The following is a 26,966-nucleotide window of genomic DNA, read 5'->3' as shown; positions in this document are numbered from 1 at the left end:
CCAGGAATTCCTCCTGGAATTCCACCAGGAATTCCTCCTGGAATTCCACCAGGAATTCCTTCTGGAATTCCACCAGGAATTCCTCCAGGAATTCCACCAGGAATTCCTTCTGGAATTCCACCAGGAATTCCTCCTGGAATTCCACCAGGAATTCCTCCTGGAATTCCACCAGGAATTCCTCCTGGAATTCCACCAGGAATTCCTCCTGGAATTCCACCAGGAATTCCTCCTGGAATTCCACCAGGAATTCCTTCTGGAATTCCACCAGGAATTCCTCCAGGAATTCCACCAGGAATTCCTTCTGGAATTCCACCAGGATTTCCTCCTGGAATTCCACCAGGAATTCCTCCTGGAATTCCACCAGGAATTCCTCCTGGAATTCCACCAGGAATTCCTCCTGGAATTCCACCAGGAATTCCTCCTGGAATTCCACCAGGAATTCCTTCTGGAATTCCACCAGGAATTCCACCAGGAATTCCTCCTGGAATTCCACCAGGAATTCCTCCTGGAATTAAACCGGGAATTCCTCCAGGAATTCCTCCAAGAATTCCACCAGGAAATCCTCCAGAAATTCCACCAGGAATTCCTCCAGAAATTCCACCAGGAATTCCTCCAGGAATTCCACCAGGAATTCCTCCAGGAATTCCACCAGGAATTCCTCCAGGAATTCCACCAGGAATTCCTCCAGGAATTCCACCAGGAATTCCTCCAGGAATTCCACCAGGAATTCCTCCAGGAATTCCACCAGGAAATCCTCCAGGAATTCCACCAGGAATTCCCCCAGGAATTCCACCAGGAATTCCTCCAGGAATTCCACCAGGAATTCCTCCAAGAATTCCACCAGGAATTCCACCAGGAATTCCACCAGGAATTCCTCCTGGAATTCCACCAGGAATTCCTCCTGGAATTCCACCAGGAATTCTACCAGTAATTCCACCAGGAATTCCACCAGGAATTCCTCCAGGAATTCCTCCAGGAATTCCACCAGGAATTCCTCCAGGAATTCCACCAGGAATTCCACCAGGAATTCCTCCAGGAATTCCACCGGGAATTCCTCCAAGAATTCCACCAGGAATTCCTCCAGGAATTCCTCCAAGAATTCCATCAGGAATTCCTCCAGGAATTCCACCAGGAATTCCTCCAGGAATTCCACCAGGAATTCCTCCAGGAATTCCACCAGGAATTCCTCCAGGAATTCCACCAGGAATTCCTCCAGGAATTCCACCAGGAATTCCTCCAGGAATTTCTCCAGGAATTCCACCAGGAATTCCTCCAGGAATTCCACCAGGAACTCCTCTAGGAATTCCACCAGGAATTCCTCTAGGAATTCCACCAGGAATTCCTCTAGGAATTCCACCAGGAATTCCTCTAGGAATTCCACCAGGAATTCCTCTAGGAATTCCACCAGGAATTCCTCTAGGAGTTCCACCAGGAATTCCTCTAGGAATTCCACCAGGAATTCCTCTAGGAATTCCACCAGGAATTCCTCTAGGAATTCCACCAGGAATTCCTCTAGGAATTCCACCAGGAATTCCACCAGGAATTCCTCCAGGAATTCCACCAGGAATTCCTCCAGGAATTCCACCAGGAATTCCACCAGAAATTCCACCAGGAATTTCACCAGGAATTCCTCCAGAAATTCCACCAGGAATTCCACCAGGAATTCCACCAGGAATTCCACCAGAAATTCCACCAGGAATTCCTCCAGGAATTCCACGAAGAACTCCTCCAGGAATTCCACCAAGAATTCCTTCAGGAATTCCACCAAGAATTCCTCCAGAAATTCCACCAAGAATTCCGCCAGGAATTTCACCAGGAATTTCACCAGGAATTTCACCAACCAGGAATTTAACCAGGAATTTCACCAGGAATTCCACCAGGAATTCCACCAGGAATTTCACCAGGAATTTCACCAGGAATTCCACCAGAAAAATCACCAGGAATTCCACCAGGAAATCCTCCAGGAATTTCACATGGAATTCCTCCTCGAATTCCACCAGGAATACCACCAGAAAATCCACCAGAAATTTCACCAGGAATTCCACCAGGAATTTCACCAGGAATTTCACCAGGAATTCCTATAGGAATTTCTCCAGGAATTCCACCAGGGAACCCTCCAGGAATTCCACCAGGGAATCCTTTAGGAATTCTACCAAGGATTGCTCTAGGAATCCCACCAGTAATTCCTCCAGGAATCCCTCAAGAAATTCGTCCAGGAATTCATTCACAAATTCCTCTGGGAATTCCATCAGGAATTCCTCTAGGAATTCCTCTAGGAATTCCTCTAGGAATCCCTCTGAGATTCCACCAGGAATTCTACCGAGAATTCCTCCTCAATTTTCCCAGGAAATCCACGAGGAAATCCACCAGGAATTGCTCCAATTTCATAATGAATTCCACCAGGAATTCCTCCAGGAAAAAGAGTTTGAAAACCACTGATTGAGGACGATCGAAAGCCAATCCTCGGTCGTCGTTTGACAAGTCATGCAAAATACGCTACGGTGGTGCTTAGGACGGATAAAAGTGCCCTTAGCCCGGCTACCAACACACCGAATTCCGATACAGAGAGAAGAGTGCCACCGTTTCCAGTTAGTTGTGGCTGGCTAATGCGATTTATTTGTAAAATTTTGCACGGTACCGGAGAAAATATTGAAGAAGTGCCAGGTTGAATCGGGCCCCTTCTCCATTCCCGACCGTTGTTGTAGTCTGTCGTTTTGTAGTTTTTAGGGAACTTTGTTCCAGCTATAAACGCCTAGCTGTGTACTAAGCTGTAGCGAACGGGAAGAAAGGTAAAGTTTTTGGAATTGGAAAAAGTTGTGCTTCTTGAAAGGATTTTCCATGGTCGTTTGGGCTGACTAAAGGAAGAGAATGTATGGCACGGGAACTACCCGATAGAAATTGAGGTTAACGGCCACGGCAGAAATATGTGTTGTAATACGGAAGCCCTATGAATGGATGGAAGGCGGATAGTAATGACGGGTTGATTGCTCATTTTTTCTGCACGATTCGCTATAGAAGAGGGAAGTTTTAAGTGGAATTTATTTGTTTTCAAAGTTTGTGGGTTTGCTAATGATTGAATGGAACTTTGAATGGAAAAAGACTGCACTATTCTTGAAGACGTCTTGAAGTACTATAGGAAATCCTCCAGGAATTTCTCTAGGCATTTTCCCAGAATTTACCCAAGGATTACTTCAGTAATTTCTCCAGGAATTGCTCTAGAAATTGGTCCAGAGAATCTCCACAATTTTCCAGAAATTTCTACAGGAAATCCTCCAAGAATTTCTCTAGGCATTGTTCCAGAATTTGTCCAAGAATTACTTTAGGAATTTCTCCAGGAATTGCTTTCAAAATGGGTCCAGAACATCCTCCACAGTTTCAGGGAATATCTACAAGAATTCTTCCAGAAATTTCTCTAGGCATTGTTCCAGAATTTGTCCAAGAATAACTTCAGGAATTTTTCGAGAAATCGCTCTAGAAATTTCTACAGAAACGTATCCACAATTTTCCGGGAATTTTTCTAGGAATTCTTCCAGAAATTTCTCTAGGCATTGCTCCAGAATTTGTTCAAGAATTACTTCAGGAATTTCTCCAGGAATGCTCTCGCAATTGGTCTGGAAGTTCATCCCCGATTTTCCGGGAATTTCTACAGGAATTCTTCTAGGAATTCCTCCAGGAATTCCTCTAGGAATTCCTCCAGGAATTCCTCTAGGAATTAGACCAGGAATTCCTCTAGGAATTGCACCAGGAATTCCTCCAGGAATTCCTCCTGGAATTCCTCCAGGAATTCCTCCAGGAATTCCTCCAGGAATTCCTCCAGGAATTCCTCCAGGAATTCCTCCAGGGATTCCACCAGGAATTCCTCCAGGAATTCCTCCAGGAATTCCTCCAGGAATTCCTCCAGGAATTCCTCCAGGAATTCCTCCAGGAATTCCTCCAGGAATTCCTCCAGGGATTCCACCAGGAATTCCTCCAGAAATTCCACCAGTAATTCCTCCAGGAATTCCACCTGGAATTTCTGCAGGAATTCCACCAGGAATTCCTCCAGGAATTCCACCAGGAATTCCTCCAGGAATTCCACCAGGAATTCCTCCAGGAATTCCACCAGGAATTCCTCCAGGAATTCCACCAGGAATTCCTCCAGGAATTCCACCAGGAATTCCTCCAGGAATTCCACCAGGAATTCCTCCAGGAATTCCTCCAGGAATTCCACCAGGAATTCCTCCAGGAATTCCTCCAGGAATTCCACCAGGAATTCCTCCAGGAATTCCTCCAGGAATTCCACCAGGAATTCCACCAGGAATTTCTCCAGGAATTCCACCTGGAATTTCTCCAGGAATTCCACCTGTAATTTCTGCAGGAATTCCACCAGGAAATCTTCCAGGTATTCCATCAGGAATTCCTCCAGGAATTTCTACAAGAATTCTCTAGTATTTGTCCAAGAGTCTCTCCAGGAATCGCTCTCCACAGTTTTCAGGAAATTTCTAGAAGAAATCTTCCAAGAATATCTCAACGTCCAAAGATTACTTCAGGAATTTCTCCTGAAATCGCTCTAGAAATTGGTCCGGAAGTTCTTCCACAATTTTCCGGGAATTTCTCCAGGAATATCCCTAAGCATTGCTCCAGAATTTGTCCAAGAATTACTTCAGGATTTTTTTCCAGGAGTCACTCTGGAAATTGGTCCGGAAGTTCTTCCACAATTTTCCGGGAATTTCTACAGGAATTCTTCCAGGAATTTCTCTAGGCATTCCTCCAGGAATTCCACCAGGAATTCCTCCAGGAATTTTACCAGGAATTCCTCCAGGAATTTTACCAGGAATTCCTCCAGAAATTCCAACAGGAATTCAACCAGGAATTTCTCCAGGAATTTCACCAGGAATTCCTCCAGGTATTCCACCAGGAATTCCTCCAGGAATTCCTCAAGGAATTCAACCAGGAATTTCTACAAGAATTCTCTAGGCATTCCTCCATAATTTGTCCAAGAATTTCTCCAGGAATCGCTCTAGAAAGTGGTCCAAAAATTCCTCCAGTTTTCAGGAAATTTCTAGAAGAAATCTTCCAGGCATTTCTCAAGATATTATAACAGAATTTATCCAAAGATTACTTCAGGAATTTCTCCAGGAATCGCTCTAGAAGTTGGTCCGAAAGTTCTTCCACAATTTTCCGGGAATTCCTCCCGGAATTTCTCTGGGCATTGCTCAAGAATTTGTCCAAGATTTATTTAAGGAATTTCTCCAGGAATCATTCTAGAAATTGGTCAGGAAGTTCTTCCACAATTTTCCGGGAATTTCTACAGGAATTCTTCCAAGAATTTCTCTAGGAATTGCTTCAGAATTTGTCCAAGAATGACTTTAGGAATTTCACCAGGAGTCGCTCTAGAAAGTGGTCCAGAAATTCCTCCATAGTTTTCAGGGAATTTCTACAAGAAATCTTCCAGGAATTTTCCAAGGTATTATTACAGAATTTGTCCAAAGATTACTTTAGCAATTTCTCGATGAATCGCTCTAGAAATTGGTCCGCAAGTTCTTCCACCATTTTCCGGGCATTTCTACAGGAATTTCTTTAGGCATTGTTCCAGAATTTATTCAAGAATTACTTCAGGAATTTCTCCAGGAATCGCTCTAGAAAGTGGTCCAGAAATTCCTTCTTGATTTTCCGGGACTTTCTACAGGAGTTGTTCCATGATTTTCCGTGAATTTCTACAGAAATTCCTCCAAAATTTCACCAGGGACCTTTCCAGGCATTTTTTCAGTAATTGAGGCATGAATTTCTCAAGAATATCCTTCAATAATTGTTCCATGATTTTTTTTCTGTGATTGTTTTAGGCATGTAGAGGTTCTTCCTTGTATATCTCCGCAGGTTTTCTTCCATAAATGACTCCAAATGTTTCTCAACGAATCAAGAATTCCTTCAGGAAAATTTATAGAATCCTTCAGAAATCTCTTCATCGATTCTATCATGATATCCCTAAGGCATTCTTCTGGGACTTTTCTTAGGGATTCTTCAAGATTTCTTCCAGTATTTTATCCTGGATATTATTTTTTTTTCAAAATTCCTTCAGGAATTGTTTTAAGAATTTCTCCAAGTATTCTTCAAATAAATTTGTCCAGGGATTCTCTTAAGATTTCTCTAGGGGTTCCTTCAGGTATGTCTTCATAGAAACCTCCATAAATATCTCCAGATATTCCTCTAGAATTCTTCATGAATTCCTACGGAGTTTCCTCCAGGGATTACGACAAGAATTCCTTAAAAAAATAAACTTCTAGAAAACATCTTTGGGTTTCTGCAGGATACCTCTAATTATTACTCCATGAACATCTTCAGGGGTTTCTTCAAGATTCTTTCCTGAAATCTAATGCAGATTTCCTCAGGGATTCTTCCGGTAATATTCCCAGGAATTTCATCAAAAATCCTTAAATAATTTCTCCAGAAATACCTCCAGGATTCCTCCAGAAATTTTCTCAGGGAAATCCCCCAAGAACTTTCCCACAAAAACCGCCAGGACTTTCTCAAGAGATCTCTGACTTCCTCCTAGTATATGTTCAGATATTCCTCCAGGCATACGTTCAAGGATTCCTCAAGGTCCCTCGAGGGATTCTTCCACAGATTTCTCTAAAAATTCTCCCAGGATTCATCCGGGAATTTTCTTAGGAGTTCCGTCAGGTTTTTCTATAGTAATTTCTCTAGAAAATCTTTCAAATTCCTAATGGAATAAGGAATGCCGGGAAAATTATTGGAGTAATTATTTTACTTTATTATTTTTCCAAAAATTACTTCAGGAGTTTCCTTCAGATCCTTCAGGCTAACACTTACAGCTATTCAGCCAATCTTAGGCCTCTGATCTCTGATGTCTCACCTGTGGTGAAGACAGATGATTTTCGCCCTTGAAATTCAAAATGTTTCTAGCAAAAAACGCGTGCCACGGCCCGTGCCGTGCCCTTTATCCTGCACCACCTTCTATACCCCATACGTATGGCGATCGTTATACCGACGAAAAAAGGTACATAATTGCCGAGAGGTTAAGTTGAATGGAAAATGCATTCCCGGCTTGTGCATTTACATCGATACTCACTCGCACCAGCCGGCATTCGAATAAAGAAACGTAAATACCTAGGTTGGATGTTGGATGTAGGCCTGTTGTTTTGTTATTATTATTTAATGGGTGCCCATCATCATCGGAGCCAGAGGGGCACGCACGCAAGCAAGAGGTTTTTTTTCGATTCCAAGTGAATCAGAATCGGAAGAAAATTTTATCGACGCCCTCGTCGATCAGCCGGTCCCTCCAGCAGTTAAATCGAACCCATCATTTGTAGGTAGGTACCTACTGTGGTGGTGGTGGTTCAACAAGTGGTGAACGTACGTTAAGGTTTCTCAATTCATCAGTCAGTTGGTAGGTTTGTGCAAGCAAAAAATACGATTTCAACATCGTGATATGAGGTTAGGTTTATTGCGTACTATGTGGTACATACATACGATTACGATTACAAATAGGACAGAGGGAAGAGAGAAGGCGCCAGTCTACCCGATCAACAAAAAACAGATCCAGGTGTACCTGTCATGAGTACTGGTACTGCAATAAAGTGTCGAAAATTATAGGTGAGAAGTTCAAGGCTGCAGGGGTAGAATTAAGGGGATGTTTGAGTTATTGACACTTAGATGGTGAACGTTGTAGAAACAATTGCTAGAATAACTCGTGGGGTTCAATAGGGATAAAACTAACATACTTTTCTTAAATTATCTAAAGTTACTATTTTATTACATGATAATATTCGGCCATTCCATGAAAAAAGTATAGACTCGAAGAAAAGTGCTTTTAGGTAGGCCATTTTGAAAAAACAACAATTCTCTTTATTTATTTCCAAATCGCCATAACTTTTGAACCGATAGTTTGATTAGCAATCTTTTTCCCAAAATAAAGAGATTATTAATTCTAGATTTAAAAAAATCACGAAAAATAAGTAAACTTTAATATGCAAAAATGGTTGGATTTTCACAATATCACAACGACTTAAGTTTTAAACGAAAGTTTTACTATATTTACTATTAAAAAATTACCCCTTAAGCAACCTTTATAGAAATCTCAATGAGTTCCTGGAGGATTCACAAATATAATTTATGGAGGATTCCTGGTACTCCTGGATGCACGCCAGACGGAACCTCTTTAGGAATCTCAGAAAAAAATCCTAGAAGAATCACAGAGAGCAATTCTGAAGAAATCTTGGATAGACTTTCTTGGGGAAGGAACTTCCGGAGGAATACCGGAAAAAAATAACGGTTGAAATTCCCAGAAGCGAAACCTGGTCAATCTTGAAAAATCTTGGAGGAATCCCAGAATGAAGAATCCGTAAAGAAACTCTTGAGGGAATTCTCGAAGTAGCTTCTAATGCAGCGGTTTTCAGATCGAGCACCGCGGTGCACTTGGTGCACCGCGAAGCCATGACAAGTGCACCGCAGCACTTCAGAAAAGTCTTGCATATCTAAGTTTAAATTTAAATTCATCACCTATTTCATAAGAAATAATTCGACTTATTTAGAACAACTGATTTATTGCAAGGTGCTCTAAGAAATTGAGAGTAATATTTTCATTATTCCAACAAGCGAGTTAACCGCTTAAAAAAATCTCAGAAGAAATCTTACTAATATACACTCCCGTTCAAAAGTTTGGGGTCACCCCCTCAAAAACATGTCATTTTTTTAGGCCCATATCTCCGCCAATTTGCGTCCGATTTCAAAACCCTAGGTTTCATTCAAAAGATAATAAGTCAAAGAAACTTTGAACATGATTTAAAAGAAACTTTTTCAAAAAAAATTGTATGTAAACTTAAATAATTAAAATTGAACTATAGATGACGAAGATATCACCAAATCATTTTTCCATGTTTTACGAAAGTGACCCCAAACTTTTGGCCGATACATCATATTGAGGGATGACCCCAAACTTTTGGTCGATGACATCAAGGATTAATTTACTTAATAACTTTTTTTTCTACATTTTTTAGCTAAGTTCTGTAAAAAGCAGTTGAAAGCTAATAGAAAATGGGTCATATTACCGCTCTCATCTTGAAATTTGGTCGACCCAACTTCCAGCGACACTGCCGTAAGTTTATATTCATTTTTTAGAAAATTTGGCAACTTTGGGTTAAGTTTACATACAATTTTTTTTGAAAAAGTTTCTTTTAAATCATGTTCAAAGTTTCTTTGACTTATTATCTTTTGAATGAAACCTAGGGTTTTGAAATCGGACGCAAATTGGCGGAGATATGGGCCTGAAAAAATGACATGTTTTTGAGGGGGTGACCCCAAACTTTTGAACGGGAGTGTATATGTGACTTTATTGTCAAGATATGCAAAAGTTCTGAAAATAAAACTGCCAAGCCAGGTGTCTTGCTAGATTTTCTTCAGCAATCCAGTAAAAGTCTTGGAAAAACGTCTATCAACAATTTTCTAGTGGCGATTTCCTAACCTCAAACCTACCTGTCCAACGAACGTAAATTCTTGAGTTTTCTCATCAAATTATTTTGTAGTTTGTAAAAATCACGAGAATCGTCGTTTCCGTCCATTTTCAATTTGATTCGAATCCTGAATTCTCCGCAAATCCCAGTTTTAGAGTCGTTAAAGAGGTAAAAACTGAGGTTACGAGACGCTACTGCTAGAAATAATTCAATAATCTTGGAAGGACTTCACCGAGCTTCTTAAAAATAAAACACTACTAATTCCGCTCAAGATTTGATTTACAAAGATTTTGTCTGAAAGTTTCCAGAAACATTCTCAGCAAGAAATATTTTAAGTCGATTAACTGTGTCACTTTACTATGAAAAAACTTAAGGAAAACTAATGACGAGTATATGCACCTTGGAATTGCTATTAAAAATTCAACAGTTTTTTTAGACGAATTAGGATTTTTTTTTAATAATAATGAATATGTGCACCACGGAGCGGTTTATTTCCAAAAAGTGCACCGTGAGCCGAAATGTCTGAAAACCCTTGTTCTAATGTAATCCCAGAAAGACTCCAAGAAACTCTTTGATGAATCTCAGAGAAAACTGTTTGCAAAAATCACAGAAGAAACTTTTGCAGAGTTCCCAAAAGGAACAGCTGGAGGAATTCTCAAAAAAAAAAGAAATCCTAAGAGGAACCTTTTCACTAACCCAAGAATTCCTGGAGGAATTCCTGGTGTAATTCCTGGTATAATTCCTGAAAGAATTTCCGGAGGAATACCTGGAGAAATTGCTGTAGGAATTTCTGGTGGAATTCCGTGTGGAATTCCTGAAGACATTTCTGGTGTAATTCCTGGTAGAATTCCTGGAGGAATTCTTGGTGGAATTCCTGGAATAATTCCTGGTACAATTCCTGGTGGAATTCCTTGAGGGATTCCTGGTGGAATTCTTGGATGAATTTCTGGTGGAATTCCTGGAGGAATTTCCGGTGGAATTTCTGGTGGAATTCCGTATGGAATTCCTGAAGGAATTCCTAAAAGGATTCTTGGACAATTTCGTGGATGAATTTCTAGAGGTATTCCTGAAAAAATACTGGAGAAAATCCAAGAGAAATTTACGGTAGAATTCCTGGTGGAAATTCTGGTGGAATTCCTGGAGAAATTCCTGGTGGGACACCTCGAGCAATTCCTGGTGGATTCCACAACAAAACCCAGGAGGAATACATGGAAAAAATCCTGATATAATTCCTGGAAACATTCCTGTTGGAATTCCTGATGAATTCCTTGAGGAATTCCTGGAGGAATTTCTGGTGGAATTCCTGGAGGAATTTCTGGTGGAACTCCTGGAGGAATCCCTGGTGGAATTCCGAGAAGAGTTCCTGGTGAAATTCCTGTAGGAATTCCTGGTGGAATTTATGAATTCCTGGTAGAATCCCTAGAAGAATTCCTGGGCAATTTCCAGGAGAAATTTCTGGAGGTAATCCTGGATAAATTGCTGGAGGAATTCTTGGTGGAATTGCTGGAGGAATTCCTCGAGTCATTCTTGGTGGAACACCTCGAGCAATTCCTGGTTGATTTTCTAAAGGAATTCCGGAAGAAAATCATGGAGGAACACCTGGAGGAACTGCTGCAGGGATTTCTTGAGGAATTTCTGGTGGAATTTTGTGTGGAATTTCTGAAACAAATTCTGGAAGATTTTCTTAAGGATTTTCTGGAGGAATTCCTGAAGAAATTCTCGATGGAATTCCCAGAGGAATCCTTGGAGGATTTCCTGGGGCAATGCCTGGTGAAATTCTTGGTGTAATTCCTGGAGACATTTCTGGTGGAATCACTGGTAGAATTGCTGGTGGTATTTCTGGTAGCATTTCTGCTGGAATTCCTGGAGGAATTCCAGGTGGAATTTCTGGAGGAATTCCTGGTGGAATTTCTGGAGGAATTCCTGGAGGAATTTCTGGTAAAATTCCAGGAGGACTCCCTTGAGGAATTCCTGGTGGAATTCCTGGAGGAATTCCTGGTGGAATTCTTAGAGGAATTCCTGGTGGAATTCCTGGAGGAATTCCTGGTGGAATTCCTGGAGGAACTTTTCTCAGGAACTTCTCGAAGAGGGTTTCCCTCAATTTCTGCAAAAGAGTTTCATAAAAATCTGTCATGAATTCCTCCAGAATCATACCAAGGAGTTCTTTCAGGTATTTATCAGAAATTCTTCCAGGAACTTCTCTAACGATTACTTCCGAATTTGTGTAAAAGAATTTTGTTCAGGAATCTTTTTCAAGAAATTTTCAAATATTTTTTTCGGAATCTCGAGGTGTTTTTATGTGATTGTATAAAGTACTTCTGTAAAAATCCGTGGAGGTGTATCTGAAAGAATTCCTGGAGGAATCCCAGAAGATATTTCAGAAGGAACCGTAGGAGATGTTTTAAAAAGAAACCTTCCCTATTTCTATTGGACTCTTGCAGGGCCCCTGGAAGAATTTCCGAAATAATCCATGACATTTTTTTTTGGAAACTTTTCTGAGGATATCCCATGCTGACATTCAAGAAGAAATCCTTAAACTACCAAGAAGTCTCATGAGAAATTTACAAAGACATTTCTCTAATTATAAGAATTTTTTATAAAGAAATTCCAAAACTTTATCAAAAATTCTTAAAATGTCCTTGGAAGATATCCTGCAGGAATGTATGATGAAATACCAGCAGGAATACCCGGAGGAGTTTCTGAAAAAATCTCTGTGTAAATTTCTGTGAAATTCTCCGAAGAAACAGCTGCTGGAATCACAAAAATATCATGAAAGATTTTCGGGAGGAATTCTTGGAGACGTTCCATGAAGAAATTTGTTTAGAAATCCCTGAAAGAATTATTGAAGGAACCGTTGAAGGACCTCCCGAAAGAATACTTGGATTACTTTATGAAAGGAATTCCGAGAGCTATTTATGAAGGGAGAATTTCCATAAATTACTTCTTGCTTTAAAAAAGGAGGGGAAGAAGGGGGCTTCAGCAAAGTGTGACAACCCATACAAAAATTTCAGAGGTCCCATACAAAAAGTGTGCCGTATGGAGTACGAAGGAAACAATTTTTGTGTGACCTTTTTTGAAAATTTTCTAAGGCATCAATGGATCCATTTATGAAGGTACTCTAAGGTAATAATACTTTGGAAAATTTATGGTGAAACTTCAGGCATCCCAGAAAATTATTTCTGAAGGGATATTTAGATTTTTTTTTCAAGAAATTTAAAAAAAATGTTTTTTTTTTATTGAAAAAAACGCTGTAAAAATGCCTGGAATCCGTGAAGAGATTTCTGAAATAATCCATGAAGAAATTTCTTAAAAAAAGAAAAATAACCTTTGGATTCGAACGAGATTCGAACTCAGATCCTTGAGATGTGAGAAGCCCGCCCGAATATTGACGGCTACCTCCGCTTGTTAAAATCCTGGCAGTCAAAGTTAAACAGGTAAACGAAGTTAAACGAACGACAGTCTTCGGCCGTGCATTAGCTCTGTAACGTAACTCTGTAAGTTCGTATTAGCGAGAAAAAAGAGAGAGAACCGACACAGCGGCGGGCAAGCAGAGAGTTACTAGCATGATTTATATCAGATGCACGTAAATTTCAAGCGAATCTGCTTCAAAATCTGTTGCAAAGCTGTTGTAAACAAAAGGCATAATTGAAAATTACCTTCAATTAGTGCGAGCAAGGTAAGGCATTCTCGAAATGTTGTTTATTTGATAATTCAGAAGTTTCCCTGACTTTCCAGTAATATATAAATAATAATTAATTAGAGAAAAAAACAAGCATGTTGCTTTTCAATGTATCTGTTATTAAAAATGAAAGAAAATTATGTTTGAAATTACCATAATATTGTAAATGTCAAGCTTGACAACCCCCGTCAAAAGCCTGAAACTTTTGTTATTTAAATTAGATATGCGATTGAAGAACAACAATACTGGATTGTAAAAACAATCAGAAATTCTCATTTCAGCTAAAACAATGTCAAATTCCTTTTGACTTTACTTCAAATTTGGTTAATTTTACCGTAGATTTTTCTGCGTGTGTTTGGTTGATATCCCAGTCGATTTTCAAAATTAAAATACATCGGAGAAAATTTGGTCTATTTTTAAACTCCATACATTTTGTATGGAAGGAAAAAATGATGAAAAACTTTAAACCTTATTTACTCGAAAGTGGGTTTTTGTCAGTCACACCCTTTGCTTCTAACCCCCTTATTCTATCACAATTGAGGAATTCCACGGTGTCATGTCAGTCGATCCTGAGCGACCATTTCAAAAATATCTGAAACTTTGCAGTTTTTTAATTTCATATAAATCGCCATTTTTTGATATTAAACCTTCATATTCACTCACGACTAACTTTTCAAAAGGGTGTATGCGAAAATAGTTCTAAAATATTCTAAAAGCTGTACAGCAAAAACGGATTGTTCGATTGTTATAAATTTTTCAGCAAAGTTAGATAACTAAATGATGATTCCTTAGAAAATATACACTGTAAAAAATTTCTTTTTCTACTTTGAAAAAATATGATCTTTGTCACAAAAACTCAAATATCTCAAAACCCTATCTTTTTACCAACTTCAATTTTTTAGGGGAAATGGCCCATTATATCAGCTATCTACCATAAAATTTTGGTGATGGTAAACTGATAAACAAAAAAGTTATGACATTTCAAACATTTCACAATTTTTACATTTAGTAACAAAAAAAAAATTTTTTCTGTGTAAATTATTTCGAGAATTATATTTTGATGCTGATTTTATTGTAAAGGCTACCGCCTGAATTAAACAAGTTGTTTTCATGATACTTTAGTTTGATTATTCGTAATTACTATAGTATCTATTTGAAACTTAGACGCGATCCAGTGTTGTGATCAAAAATATTGAGATTGTCATACTTTTTATTGTACGTGACTGGTGAAAAAATCCCTTGATAGTGTTGAAAAGCTGTTGATTATAAGAAAAATGGAATTGAATTTATTTTTGAGACAAAAGCTGTATAATAAAAGTTTTATATACGCGTATACGTCTAGTTTATCCGCAAAAAAAATCCCTCTTACACACTTATTTCTAAATTGCCTGTTCGGTACTTTTTCGACGAGATTATAACAGCAGTACGATCTCGGTAGTTTCGGTAATCGATTTTACTGAGGCTCAGTAAAACAACTGTCAAAATCGTATGGAAAAGGTAAACAATGCATTTTTGCTGAACGAGTTCGGTGCTCAGCAGTTTTAATCTCGTCAAAAAATTACCGAACTCGGTAATCAAAATTAAGTGTGTAGAGAACAGACTTTATGATCGGAAGAATGCGAGTAACTTCAACAACAACAAATGCATAAGAGGTACATACCACAGACAAACAGACGAAACGCCTAGAACAATTTTAGTGAAAATTCATCGCCCAGTTCACACTATCACCAGCTGGTGGAAATGTTTCACGAAACACTGCGTTGTGCAATATCGTCATCAGAAGGCGCTAGTGTGAAACGTCAAACGCAAAGAAAAACGATGGGCGCTCTTCTTGTTATGAAAGCCACAACCAAGATTCAAAATGATCGTTGAAGGCGTGGTCAATGAAAATTTCGCCAGTGTTACGTTTGTTTGTCTGTATACATACCTGACAATGCTCCCGAAAAAACAAAAAAATACTACCGCTATGAATATTAAAAATTGTATAGTAATTTTTTTCTTCAGCCACCAACACCAAACAAGTAAGTTAAAATTAATAAGTGATTTTGTTTATTATAATCTAACGAACAAGATGAACAGTCGCTTTCTCAAAGGTCTTCAACTCAACGATCTCTTGTAGACCGTTTGATGAAAAAAAATGTTCAAAAGAGTTACGAAATCTCACCGAAAGCACCATAGATAAACTGAAAGAGACTGGTTATGCCCAAATGTCCACATTGTGTACAAAATTACGCAATTGCACGTCCTGCCGTCTAGAATTTGACAAACGAGCCATCTGTATATCATCGGTAAAGCAGGGCGCAGGAAGTTCGAAAACGACAACAACTGAGAAATTGCCATCAGCGACATCTGTTTAAACAATTTAATTACGCCCCTTTTCAAAAATGCCCTGTAATATTCTTCAACATCTATACCCATTTCAATATTTTTAACGTTGCAAAACACGCTTTCAACATTCATCTTGAAGAAGAGGGAAAACACTTGTCCTCAAATGTAACAGCAAATTAATGAATAAACGACTAATGCGCGGAGGGCGTGATAAAATCGGAACATTACTGTACATAGTATATTATATGTATATATAATATATAATAAAAACAACTTGTTTTACTCACGCAAGGCCATTAACAATAAAATCAGCATCAAACTTCAATTTCCGGCCGAAATAATTTACACTAAAAAAAATTATTATTAAATGTGAAAATTGTGAAATGTTTGAATTGTCATAACTTTTTTGTTTATTTTCATGGTAGATTGCTAATCCAATGGACCGTTTTCTCTAAAAAATTAAGTTGGTAAAAAGATAGGGTTTTGAGATATTTGAGTTTTTGTGACAAAAATGATATTTTTTAATGTTAAAAAGATTTTTTTCACAGTGTATATTTTCTTAGGAATCGCCATTTAGTTATCTAACTTTGCTGAACAATAAAATCAGCATCAAATCGCGATTCCCGGCCGAAATAATTTACACAGAAAAATTTTTTTTACTAAATGTAAAAATTGTGAAATTTTTGAAATGTTATAACTTTTTTGTTTATTAGTTTACCATCACCAAATTTTTATGGTAGATTGCTAATACAATGGACCGTTTTCCCTAAAAAAATCAAGTTGGTAAAAAGATAGGGTTTTGAGATATTTGAGTTTTTGTGACAAAAATGATGTTTTTCAATGATAAAATAGATTTTTTTTCACAGTGTATATTTTCTTAGAAATCACCATTTAGCTATCTAACTTTGCTGAAAAATTCATAACAATCGAACAATCCGTTTTTGCTGTGCATATTTTTGAATATTTTTGAACCATTTTCACATACACCCTTTTGAAAAGTTAGTCGTGGCTCTAAATAAAAATTTGATATCGAAAAATGGCGATTTAGATGGAACTGAAAAACTGTGCAAAGTTTCAGTTCAATAGAAAATCATGAATTAAAAATTTTCCTTAATTTTGATGATGTTGCTTGGAATCGCTCAATTACATTACAATAACACAATCGAAACCGCTGATCTTCGTATTTCTGGCCGTAGCTCTGGCACATGATATGAAAACCACCAACCACGATGATGCTGATAATGAAGGGGAAAAAAATATTTAGTATGTACACAGATCGAAAAAAGAGTGTAAAGTTCTGTGACATATGATGCACATAATTGGAGCGTGGGATATCACAGAAGTTTACATGACATCTATATATATAAAAATGCAGTGGCATACGTGGGACCGCGCATAACTTGCGAACGGAAGGTCCGATTTTGGTCGTCTTAGTTTTGTTCTGTTAGTTTTCACCCAAGGAAGGTTTATGAGGCCTAAAACATGGACAAATTGAGAGTTTTCGAAAATCGATTTTCTATACCCTTTACACCGTGGACTTGGGCTTGGCTAGAAACTTGAAACGTCAAAAAACGCAGTAGGCAAGACAAAGTTTGCCGGGTACAGCTAGTATCATGTAAAAGTCATAAAATTTCATGTAAACTTCCATTATATGTCATGTAATTCAGCATGACTCTGAGTGTTTACATGACATATAACACAAATTTACATGATATATCATGTAAACCATCAAAACACTAAGTTTACATGACTGAAATGAAGTTTACATGACGTGTAAATCTCAATATTTTTTTCTGTGTACCACCAATTCACAGTTTAGATACCACCAGCGTAAAACACCGTAACAGGGTTGAAATTAAAACCAGCAAAGTACAGTTCGTTAATCTTCTCTCTAATGAATTGTTTTGACTCAACAATCCTGATTTGAAGTTGGCTAATTCAAATATAGAAACCAACAGTTTACCCTTACCGATCAAAAAATAGCAACCCTGTTTGTTGATACGGAAACCAATTATTTCCGAGCCGCAACGCCGCAATCAAGCTCCCCCTACTATCAACATCCAGTGAAGAAAAAAAAGTAGGTACTTTCATACATCAACTTCGCTCACAGCTAGCAGCCGGCGTAACAACACCACACGTCAATAAAGCTCCCGCGGAGTTCCAACACTTCATCATCTCCCCATAAATCCAGTGCAAAAACTACCCATCAAGTAATTAGAAGTTTCCCGAGGCGAATTCGCGCGCCTCTCGCAACCACATAAACTACACGATTACCGTTTGGTCCCTTCCGTGGACCGTGGCATAATTCACATCTCAGCACAGCACGTCGGTCGGTCGTCGCGTCTTGGCCATTTATCGGTATAATAGTTCCGTATAGGCACTCGTAAAAACCGACATTAGTGCCATTTTTTTTTTCTTCCTCCGATCGACCAACCATTCGGACCGAACAAGAAACAGTACGCTAAAACAATAAAAGTCTAGGACTAAACCAGTAGCTAGCGGCCAGCCAGCAAGTCACCCCTCGCATCAGCTTCTTCCTTCCTTCGACTTTGACCGAGTAAAGTAAACCGGACATGAGCAAGTCTCAGCATCAGAACTACATACTCGGACCGGACAGCAGCCACCACCGCTCACAAAAACCAACATGTTCATTAATGCCCAATTTCCGAAAATAGTTAAACGTTAATTGTGACTATTAGCAGGACAACCGAAACCGGTTCTCCATCTGTGCCAGCCGCCGTGCGGCCGGTTGCCACCAGCTGAGCAATTTGCGCGCAGGCTATGGCTAGGTACCTATGTCTCTATATGCATGCATTCACCCCCGTCCGTGTCTCAATTTTCGATTGTTATCGTTCGAAGATTTGTTGTTTTAGGTCAGTGGTTGCCGAACAGTGGTATGTAGGCCACGTGTTCTAATGTATTGTACACAAGAGAAGTTTTGAAATTTTATCAGCAATATTCAAAAATGTCCAATGCAATAGGGGAGTGGACGTATTTTGGCCCGGGGCAAGTATTTTGGTCCACTTTGGGAATTTCACTTTTTTTTATCTGTATTAACGAGATTTTTAGCCCAAGGCTAGTTCATCTCGGGACCCATGCTGTACTTCCCTTCCAAAGGAAGAACTCTCATTTTGTGAGTTTGTCGGGAGTGGGATTCGATCCCAGGTCCTCGGCGTGATAGTCAAGTATTCTAACCATCCAACCAGATCCGCTCCACGGGAGTTTCATTATATTTAGCATATTCTCTACAAAATCTTGGCAAATTATAATTGGAACTTCCCATAGAACTTTGCCAAGATTTCCAATAAAAAATTGCCGTTGATTTTGAGATTATATGATAAATGTGCCTAGGATGGGCCAAAATACGTCCACTACCCTAACCATCGATTTTTTTTTTCTAAAATTATCGATTGCAAATTAAGAAACGAGTAATAATGTGAATACATTATACAGCAACATAAAATAAAGTTTGTCTGAGATGATATATCTACAACGTTTTACGATATTTTATCAGAAATAAAGCAATAAAATCTTTAGATTAGTATAATTCCAAAACATTTTTGAAACTTTCCTTTTTTCTATTTTGTATGGACAAAAAGAAAAATCAATTTCAGGCGATTTTCTTATAATAGGTATTTCTTGAAGAATTTTCTGTTATCTGTTCTGACATTCTTATAATGATGTTCAAATAAAACTTTTATTAAAATTCAACTTTTTTTAGGATAGAGCTGAATTCGACCAAAAATCATGACATATTTCTACTGTATTTCGTTAAGAAATGTGATGAAGAATTCTAGGAGGAACATATGATAAATATTTATCGAACGGATTTTAATTATTTTTTTTTTGTATCGTAAATCTTTTTCTGAAATACCTACATAGAAAAAAATATTACTGAATCATTTGGGTCTTCACTTTCCAGTTAGCCTAGTGGTTAAGGCTACGGATCGCCAATCCGGAGACGGCGGGTTCGATTCCCATTCCGGTCGGGAAAATTTTCTCGACTCTCTGGGCATAGTGTAAATATCATTGTCCTTGCCTCACAATGTTCAAATTCATGCTTTGGCAGGCAAAGAAATTCAATTAATAACTGTGGAAGTGCTCGAAGAACACTAAGTTGAAACGAGGCAGGTCAAGTCACAGTGCGGAAGTAGAGCCATAAAGAAGAAGAAGAAGGTTACTGAATTATTGAAATGTTTGCTTTAGAAATTCCTTTGAAATTTGTTTTTGGCAGAAATCATGAATAAATTTCGGACATGAATGCAAATGTAGTGTCTGTCTGAATTTCAAAGACGGTTTTGTGCCGAAATTCAAGATAATTGTTGAGTTTATCTTCTATTAAAGTAACTCTTGAAAATTTCTTTGTAAAATGATAGAAATTCCTGAAAAATCTGTGAATTAAATGTGGACAGATAGTATTGTCTAAATATTTCCTGGTGAAATTACTTAAAAAAATCAATTAAAAGCCATTCAATTTCTTCTTAGGACATCCTCGAATAACATCGTTAAAAATCTTTAGCAGTTTCCCAGCAAATGTATAATAAATTCCACAAGAAGATGCCTCAGAGATTCCACAACAAATTTAACTAAAAATTGTTCAAGAATTCCACAAAAAAAATGCAAGATTTCCGCAAGGCAATATTTTATAAATTATTCATTTACGAACTTCTTCAGAAAACCGCTTATATTATATACATATAAGGATTCTGACGAACCTGGAAAAGAGATAGAATGTAGAATTTCGCTAACGTTACTAAATTGTTTAGAATATACAATAATTCTAACGAAAAATTTCTCCAGTATAGAAACTTTTTTAAACAAATCCTTAATTATTTTATAGAAGAATTTTAACTGGATAGGGATTCCTGTAGGAGCTTGTGAATTTATTCTTGGAGGTAAAAAAATCTAAGATGGATTATAGAAAGAAATCCAATTTCAAAATGTTTGACCAAAACATTGAGAAATCTAACTTTTGTTGACTTTTCTGAAATAATTCGCAGACTCCTAATGCAATTGTTAAAGCAATTTCAGTATCTTACATCCAAGGATAAATCCTTGTTTAATTCAAAGATTATTACAAATAAGAACTTGTAAATATATTTTTTTTCTGAGGCAATTCCGTAGTTCATCGTGAACTTCAAAAAAAAACTGTAAAAATTTCCGAATACTTCATTAGTAACCAAAGGAACACTGAATGAACTGCTGAATTAATTCCTGTGAAAATTTTTGGAGGAATGGATTCATCAAAATAATTACCAAAAAGCTCTGGAATGACTCCTTGTGTCAAATATTGTCCTATAGACTTAGCTCTACAAAATTTTCTTGAAGAACACACGAGAAATATCTGGAAAAATATGAAAACAATTCTGTTTGTAGGATAAATATAAAAACGAATGCTTCAAGTTGAAGAAAACTTAAGATTCCACTTTTGAGCTATTTTTATCATGGCTATAAGACATCCAAAGGAATAAAAATACTTGAAAAATATCTGGGAGAAATTCCGAAGGGGTAAAATAATCTTCTTGGAAAGAATATATCCGTAATAAATCATAAAATCATAAATCCTAAAAACATTTTCTTACACCAACTCTGAGTTGAAGGAGGATTTCTAAAAGTAAAAGCTGATAAACGGAAAAAATGTTGAACTTTCCTTATAAATTTTTCACAAAAACGTAATGAATTTTCTTAAAATAATCTCTTAAAACTCGATAAAGTTCCGAATGGAATTACTGAAAGTCCCGACAGAATCTTTGAAAGAATTCCCGGTAATCCTTTGGAATAGAATCGCTGTAAGACTTTCATCGAAAATATAAAAAAAAACTGCTGAGTTTTTGAAGTCTGAAGCTTTTCTGGAAGAATTCCCGGTTGGTCAAATGGATGTATGTTCAAATTCCAGTATTCAAAAAAAAAAATATCTAAAATAATTTTTAATTTGAAAGAGATCCCAGAAGGAAAAAGGAGATTTCTTAGAAAAAAATCCATAAGAATTTCAAGAGAAAAAATACAAGAGAAATTTCAGAAGAGGTTACAGAAGCATATCGAGAAGGAGTCCCAGTTGGTGAAACGGGATATCCTGGAAAAAATTTTGAAGATGCTTTTGAAAAACATTCTAAAAAAATAACAAAGAATGTCAAGAGTAAGTTTTTAAGACAATTAATTTTATTTTAACGAATAGTTGTTGAAAGAATTTCTGCAGAAACATCGAAGAATCAAGCGTTATGCAAGACATATATGAAGTACTTCTGAAGAAAAGAATATCTGTAAGAACTTCATGAGAAGATTTGGATTCGTGGCTTCGTGATCGTGCGGCTAGTGTCATCAAGCATTTAGTCGCATTGTGCTAAGGAGCGCGGGTTCGATTCCCGCCGCAGCTGTCAGGAAAAGTTTTCGGCTGTGCCACTGGGCGTTGCATGCTAGTCCGTTGTCTAGTGTCGTGCTTCCTTCAAAGAGCGAACAGCTCACTGGAAGTACTAAACGTGTTCGTGTTTTTTTTTTAATTCTTTGAAAAATCACTAGAAAAAAAATAAAAATTGAAAGGAAAATTGTAGGATGGTTTTTAGAAAAAAAAATTCGCTAGACAAAGCGAACAACTGAAAAAAAAAACCTGTTATATGTCCGTTGGAAACTTCTGACAAAAATTCTTAATATGTTTAATAGAATTCACATCAAAATCACCGACATAATTAATTCTAGAACAATTTTATATAAATTGATGGGAATTTTATTAAAACAATCTCTTTGAAAATTTATTGAATACTTGAAAAAAAAAACAGAGAAATTGCATAAGAAAGCTATTGTGGCTTTCTCAAATAAATCGCTGGATGAACCTCTTGAATCCCTGGAAGAAATTCTGAAAGGTGCAATTCCTTGGATGTCCAGAAAAAGTCTAGTAGAAACTCCTGAACTTCTACAAGAGCTCCAGCTAGAGCTCCAGCATGAATCCCTTGGTGAATGTTCGGAGGAATCTCTGTAGAAACCTCTGGAGGATTTTTATTTCCTATATCCTACGAATCCCTTATTAAAAATTTGGAGGAACTGCTTGCTTTTTAAAGGAGTTTCTGAGAAAATTCCTAGATAAATGCATGAATTTGTACAGATATCACTGAAAATTTCTTGAACATATTATAAAAATGTCTCAAAAATAATTTCTGAATAAACTCCTCATGTAATGATTCAAAAATTTTCTGGGAATCTGCTGATATTTCTTCGAAGCATGTATAAGGTGAATTTCTTAAGTAATCTCTAGACAAATTGATGATAGAAAACCTGGCAATATAACTGACAGTACAACTTGAAGAATCTCTGTAAAAGTATCCAAATCCCGGATAAACACATTTCGAAAAGGCTTCTCTGGATGAATGAAGTCAGCTATTCTCTGCTAAAGAAACTAACAACAGTTCTACAGAGATTACTGAAAGAATGTGTTTCAGGATACAACCCTAAATTAAAATTATAAGAACAATGTCTGTATAAATTTCCATACAGTATGCGGCAGGAAAAAATACGAAAGTGTTTTTCAACTTCAAACCTCGTTTTCGTCCATTTGACGTTAGCCAATCTATGTTTCAACGTTCCATGATCTTCAATAGACTAGTTTTCTGAAAAGTTAATTAAAAATTTTCCCATTTTGGACACTAACCTTTACAGGGCGGCGCCTGAAGCTGCAGACAATCAGAATTTTCAAACCGCAGAAAAGTACACAGGTCGCTGAATTATCTGATAAAACTAAATTTTGAATTTTCTCTACAATATAGACTGTTTCAGAAATTATAAATACACTTTGTTTATTCAATGAAACGAACCGTTTTGATGATTTCTACCATCTTTCTTCAGAATATAGCATATTGTACTCTTGATTTTTGTATTTCCTTTCAATTTTCAAGATATTTTGAATAACAGTCGAGTCATCGAACAATTTACTTCATTCTCCAAATTTGATTTTGCACAAACGTGTTTTTTAATTAATTCAACATTATTTATCACTTAATGCCTAAAATTATCTAACTTTTATCATATTCGCTTTCTTAACAAGTTGCTTAACAAATGCCTTCATCAAAACCTGGGAAAAATCGATGAAGGCATTTCCACAACATTTTTCTGACAACAAGTTTCTTATTTTTTGAGGGTTTCTACGGAATATAAGAACTATCACACAATTTCTTAGATATTCTGAACACATTTGATTGAAATAAATTTATTTTTTCAGCTCAGTCGATCCTCCAAATGGCATAGTTTGTCATTCCATAAAAAAGAATGCAGTAACCAGTAATAAAGACATTCGTTTGCTTAACGTTTGTCGCTACCTGTGTTGATGAGAAATTTGAAACACAAATTTTTGCATTGGTAAGGTCCGTAATGAAGGTTTTTGATCAAATATTCCAGTGAAAATTACTTTTACCAATCGAGAAATATCTTTTTTTATCGACACAGTAACTGTCATTGTGTTTGGAACTTGAATATTTTATTTGTGAGATTTTTTCCTTTTTTACTATGCTATATTTTTTTTACCACTTTGTGCAATTTCAAATTTAAATCATCTTGTTTTCCGAGCCCCCTATTTTTTAACTTTTACAAGAAACATCTACAAAGTTGGTATTATTTGCTTTGTTAGAATGTTTACTTTAAGAGCTTGAAGGAACTTATCTGGATATTGTGCTCAAATTGAAATGGCAGTCATTCGTTAGTGTATTTATAATTTCTGAAACAGTCATGTATCATCAATTATAAGTACTTATTTCATCTAGTATGTGAAACTACATGGTCTGGATCAGTGTTGTCTGGTTGTTCATCGAATTTAAGCTATTTTTTACTGTTATAGTCATTTTGTTTAATGACCATTGGGCGCGCAGTTTATTGACACCCGCTTATTGGGCTCACATTATCACTTGTTAAACATCAAATATGTTCATTTTTATTTTGCAGTGCTAGAATATAGACATTGACTGATACACTGTCATGAAAAAATAGTCATATATATCCCATATTTAGCGTGCAATAGTGCCTTGAAGTTATCGCATTTTTTCCTGCCGCACCCTGTAGCAATCTGTTAAAATAATTACCAGAGAAATTCTAATGAACATGTTGCATGATTCCTGTGGAAATATTTGCATAAATTATTTTTTTTAAAGTGGAGCTCTTGCCAAAACTGCTTCGAGTATTTCAGAGCAATTCTCATCTATTTGTAGCAATTCTTGGAACCATAAAAGAGGTTTTTTTTAATGATTTTGAAAAGTAATTTATAGAAAAATCGATTTTTTTTTTCAAACATCAAGACAACGTGAAAAGGCATTCGATTGCATCCTTTAACTTATCCTATCTTAAAAATGTTTAAATTCGTTATTAAGCAGTGTATCGGAAAATAGTTGAAAATGTTCAAGATACTCTATCTCTTTTTATTTCAGTTCTTCTGAAAAAAAAAATCCACGATAAAATTAAGCTTAAATCAGGCTAACGAAACTTGGAAAATGGTTCAATAGTATAATAACAGGTAGCAAATTGATTTTGGTATACTAGCGCTTTTACCAGATAAGTCACAGAACAGGATGAAATTCTTCGGAATAGTAAGCCAAATGTAAAATAAAAGTTAAAATCTGTAACAAGAATAACGAGAAAATGCTGATCGTCACTTCAAGTAACGAACTTTTCAATAGGCCTGATACAAAATTAGTTTTGACTTCTTGTCTCTTCCCCTTCAAATTTTTTTGGCTGGATTTGGCAGATTGAGGGGCAGATTAAAAATATTTATCAAAATACCGGGTTTTTCCAAAAATTCTTTAACAAATCCGATGAGTTCTATATATTCTTCTGATTAAACGCTTTCGATTTATTTTTTTATCCCCCTCCCCCTCGACCAGCCGAAGAGTGGTGGGACAAAAAGTGAAATAAATATTTGTAACGGCCAAATAGGCGAAAATATTGAAGGCGTTTTTTCCACATGCTAGTTTTACTTAGATGAAAATAAGATGAAACGAACGCACCAACATATCTGTCAGAGGATGAGCCATAGAGGACGGAATTCAAAGATACAAAAACTAATTTCACTCCGTCGAAGAGGTTTTTCCGCTTAGAGGATTCGAAAAATCTGCACAGTATTTTTTCAACTTATCTAGACTTCTGAAACTGGACGTCAATTGGAGAACATTTATGACGTGCTTAATGGTCTAGTGGTAACCACTCCTGATTCGTATGCAGAAGGTCCCTTACCTCCTACTTTGTATCTTTCAATCTGCTTTCTCTCTTTCGCTTCTCTGCATATACAACTCATGTGTTTTTATAAGTCCATAGCCATCAGTAGAACAAAAACGGGTTGAAAAGCCGTTATGCAACCAAGCGTACTGCGCCACTTCTCCTTCAGAGTAACCTTCCCTAAATCATCTAAATATATCCCCTATCCATGGATGGCATCACCGACCAAAGGTGACTCCCAGATCGCACATCCTACCCTATTGACAAATATGTACTCCATCCGTGCTGGTTGTGAGAACTCAGAGTGTTCTTGGCCTATAGTAGCAACAACTATCACAGTCTAACAATCATTCCCCTTCCCACCTGACTGTAAGAACTTGGCTGGAGCCGGTATTGATCCAAAAATGTATGAGCTGCTTAAATTGACCTTTGAGAACAAGTGGAGTGTCTCAGCTCCTTATTCAGTTGGATCTCAGTATAATGCATACCAGTTCAGATTAATCACGGAGGAACAATCATTGACAAGTACGGTCAGTCTAAGTTAAGCAAAGCTAAGCTGGGCGTAAACTGAAGAAAATTACCATGATTTTAATTGGGTGACTCCAAGCTTTTGATAAGTGAGCAAATATAGAATTTTTGATTTGTGTTTCAACACCAATGAGATCGGTTCAAAATAAATTTAATTAAATCATGAAAGGTGTAACGATGATTGAAAGCATTACAATGATCTGCAAGGTCAGACAGTTTGAAGACCACTGTTGTAGTATTTTATCGATTACCTTATTCGGAAGTCATGTGCCAAACTAATAACCGTAGCTAACGCCACCGCCGTCGAAAAACAAAAAAAAACGATCTATAACGCCGCCGATAAGCAAATATCTTCGGGCCGACCGACCGGCATTCGCTCCGCAGCTATGTAGAGGTAGCCGGCTGGCCGTTTAAGCTCTCTGACTCCCACTTACTTGGATTATTGTTGTACTCGGGCCATAGCGTCGCCACCTGACAGCCAAGCGCCCGCCGGTTCAGACTTTTGCAGCAGGACCACTTACGACCCTGCCACAGGCTCGGATGGTACCGGAACGATTTCGGGCTGTACTCCTCGCAAACTGAAACGAACGGATTTTGGGTCATTTTTTGTCTTCCTGTTTTAGTCATCGTCGCCAACACCCACCTCTTCGAATGGACACAATCCAGTCGGTGCGGTCCTTCTCACTGTCGGCCACCAGGTACAACGTGTACTGGGGTAGCGTAGTACCCGGATAAATGCCGTCACTTTCACAGTATCCCACCTGGAAGGGGTAGCCCTGAAATATGCGACGGAGAAA

The 26,966-nt window shown here is 37.4% G+C and overlaps 1 protein-coding gene across 4 annotated transcripts in view; it reads right to left on the bottom strand.

The window, feature by feature from the left end:
* LOC109423693 (tyrosine-protein kinase Btk) overlaps positions 1 to 26,966 on the bottom strand; it is a 471,634-nt gene that overhangs the window by 350,382 nt on the left and 94,286 nt on the right. For all 4 annotated transcript variants that reach the window (XM_062850401.1, XM_062850400.1, XM_062850399.1 and 1 more), the window contains 2 exons: positions 26,813 to 26,945; positions 26,604 to 26,747 (listed from right to left, as the gene is read on the bottom strand). In XM_062850401.1, coding sequence (XP_062706385.1) covers positions 26,604 to 26,747; positions 26,813 to 26,945 — 277 coding nt within the window. The remainder of the gene's footprint in view (positions 1 to 26,603; positions 26,748 to 26,812; positions 26,946 to 26,966) is intronic.

This window comes from Aedes albopictus, chromosome 2 (genome assembly GCF_035046485.1).
Source record: "Aedes albopictus strain Foshan chromosome 2, AalbF5, whole genome shotgun sequence".
NCBI lineage: Eukaryota > Metazoa > Arthropoda > Insecta > Diptera > Culicidae > Aedes > Aedes albopictus.
Note: the sequence above shows the minus strand (reverse complement) of the source record. Positions and strands in the feature narration are given on the sequence as shown.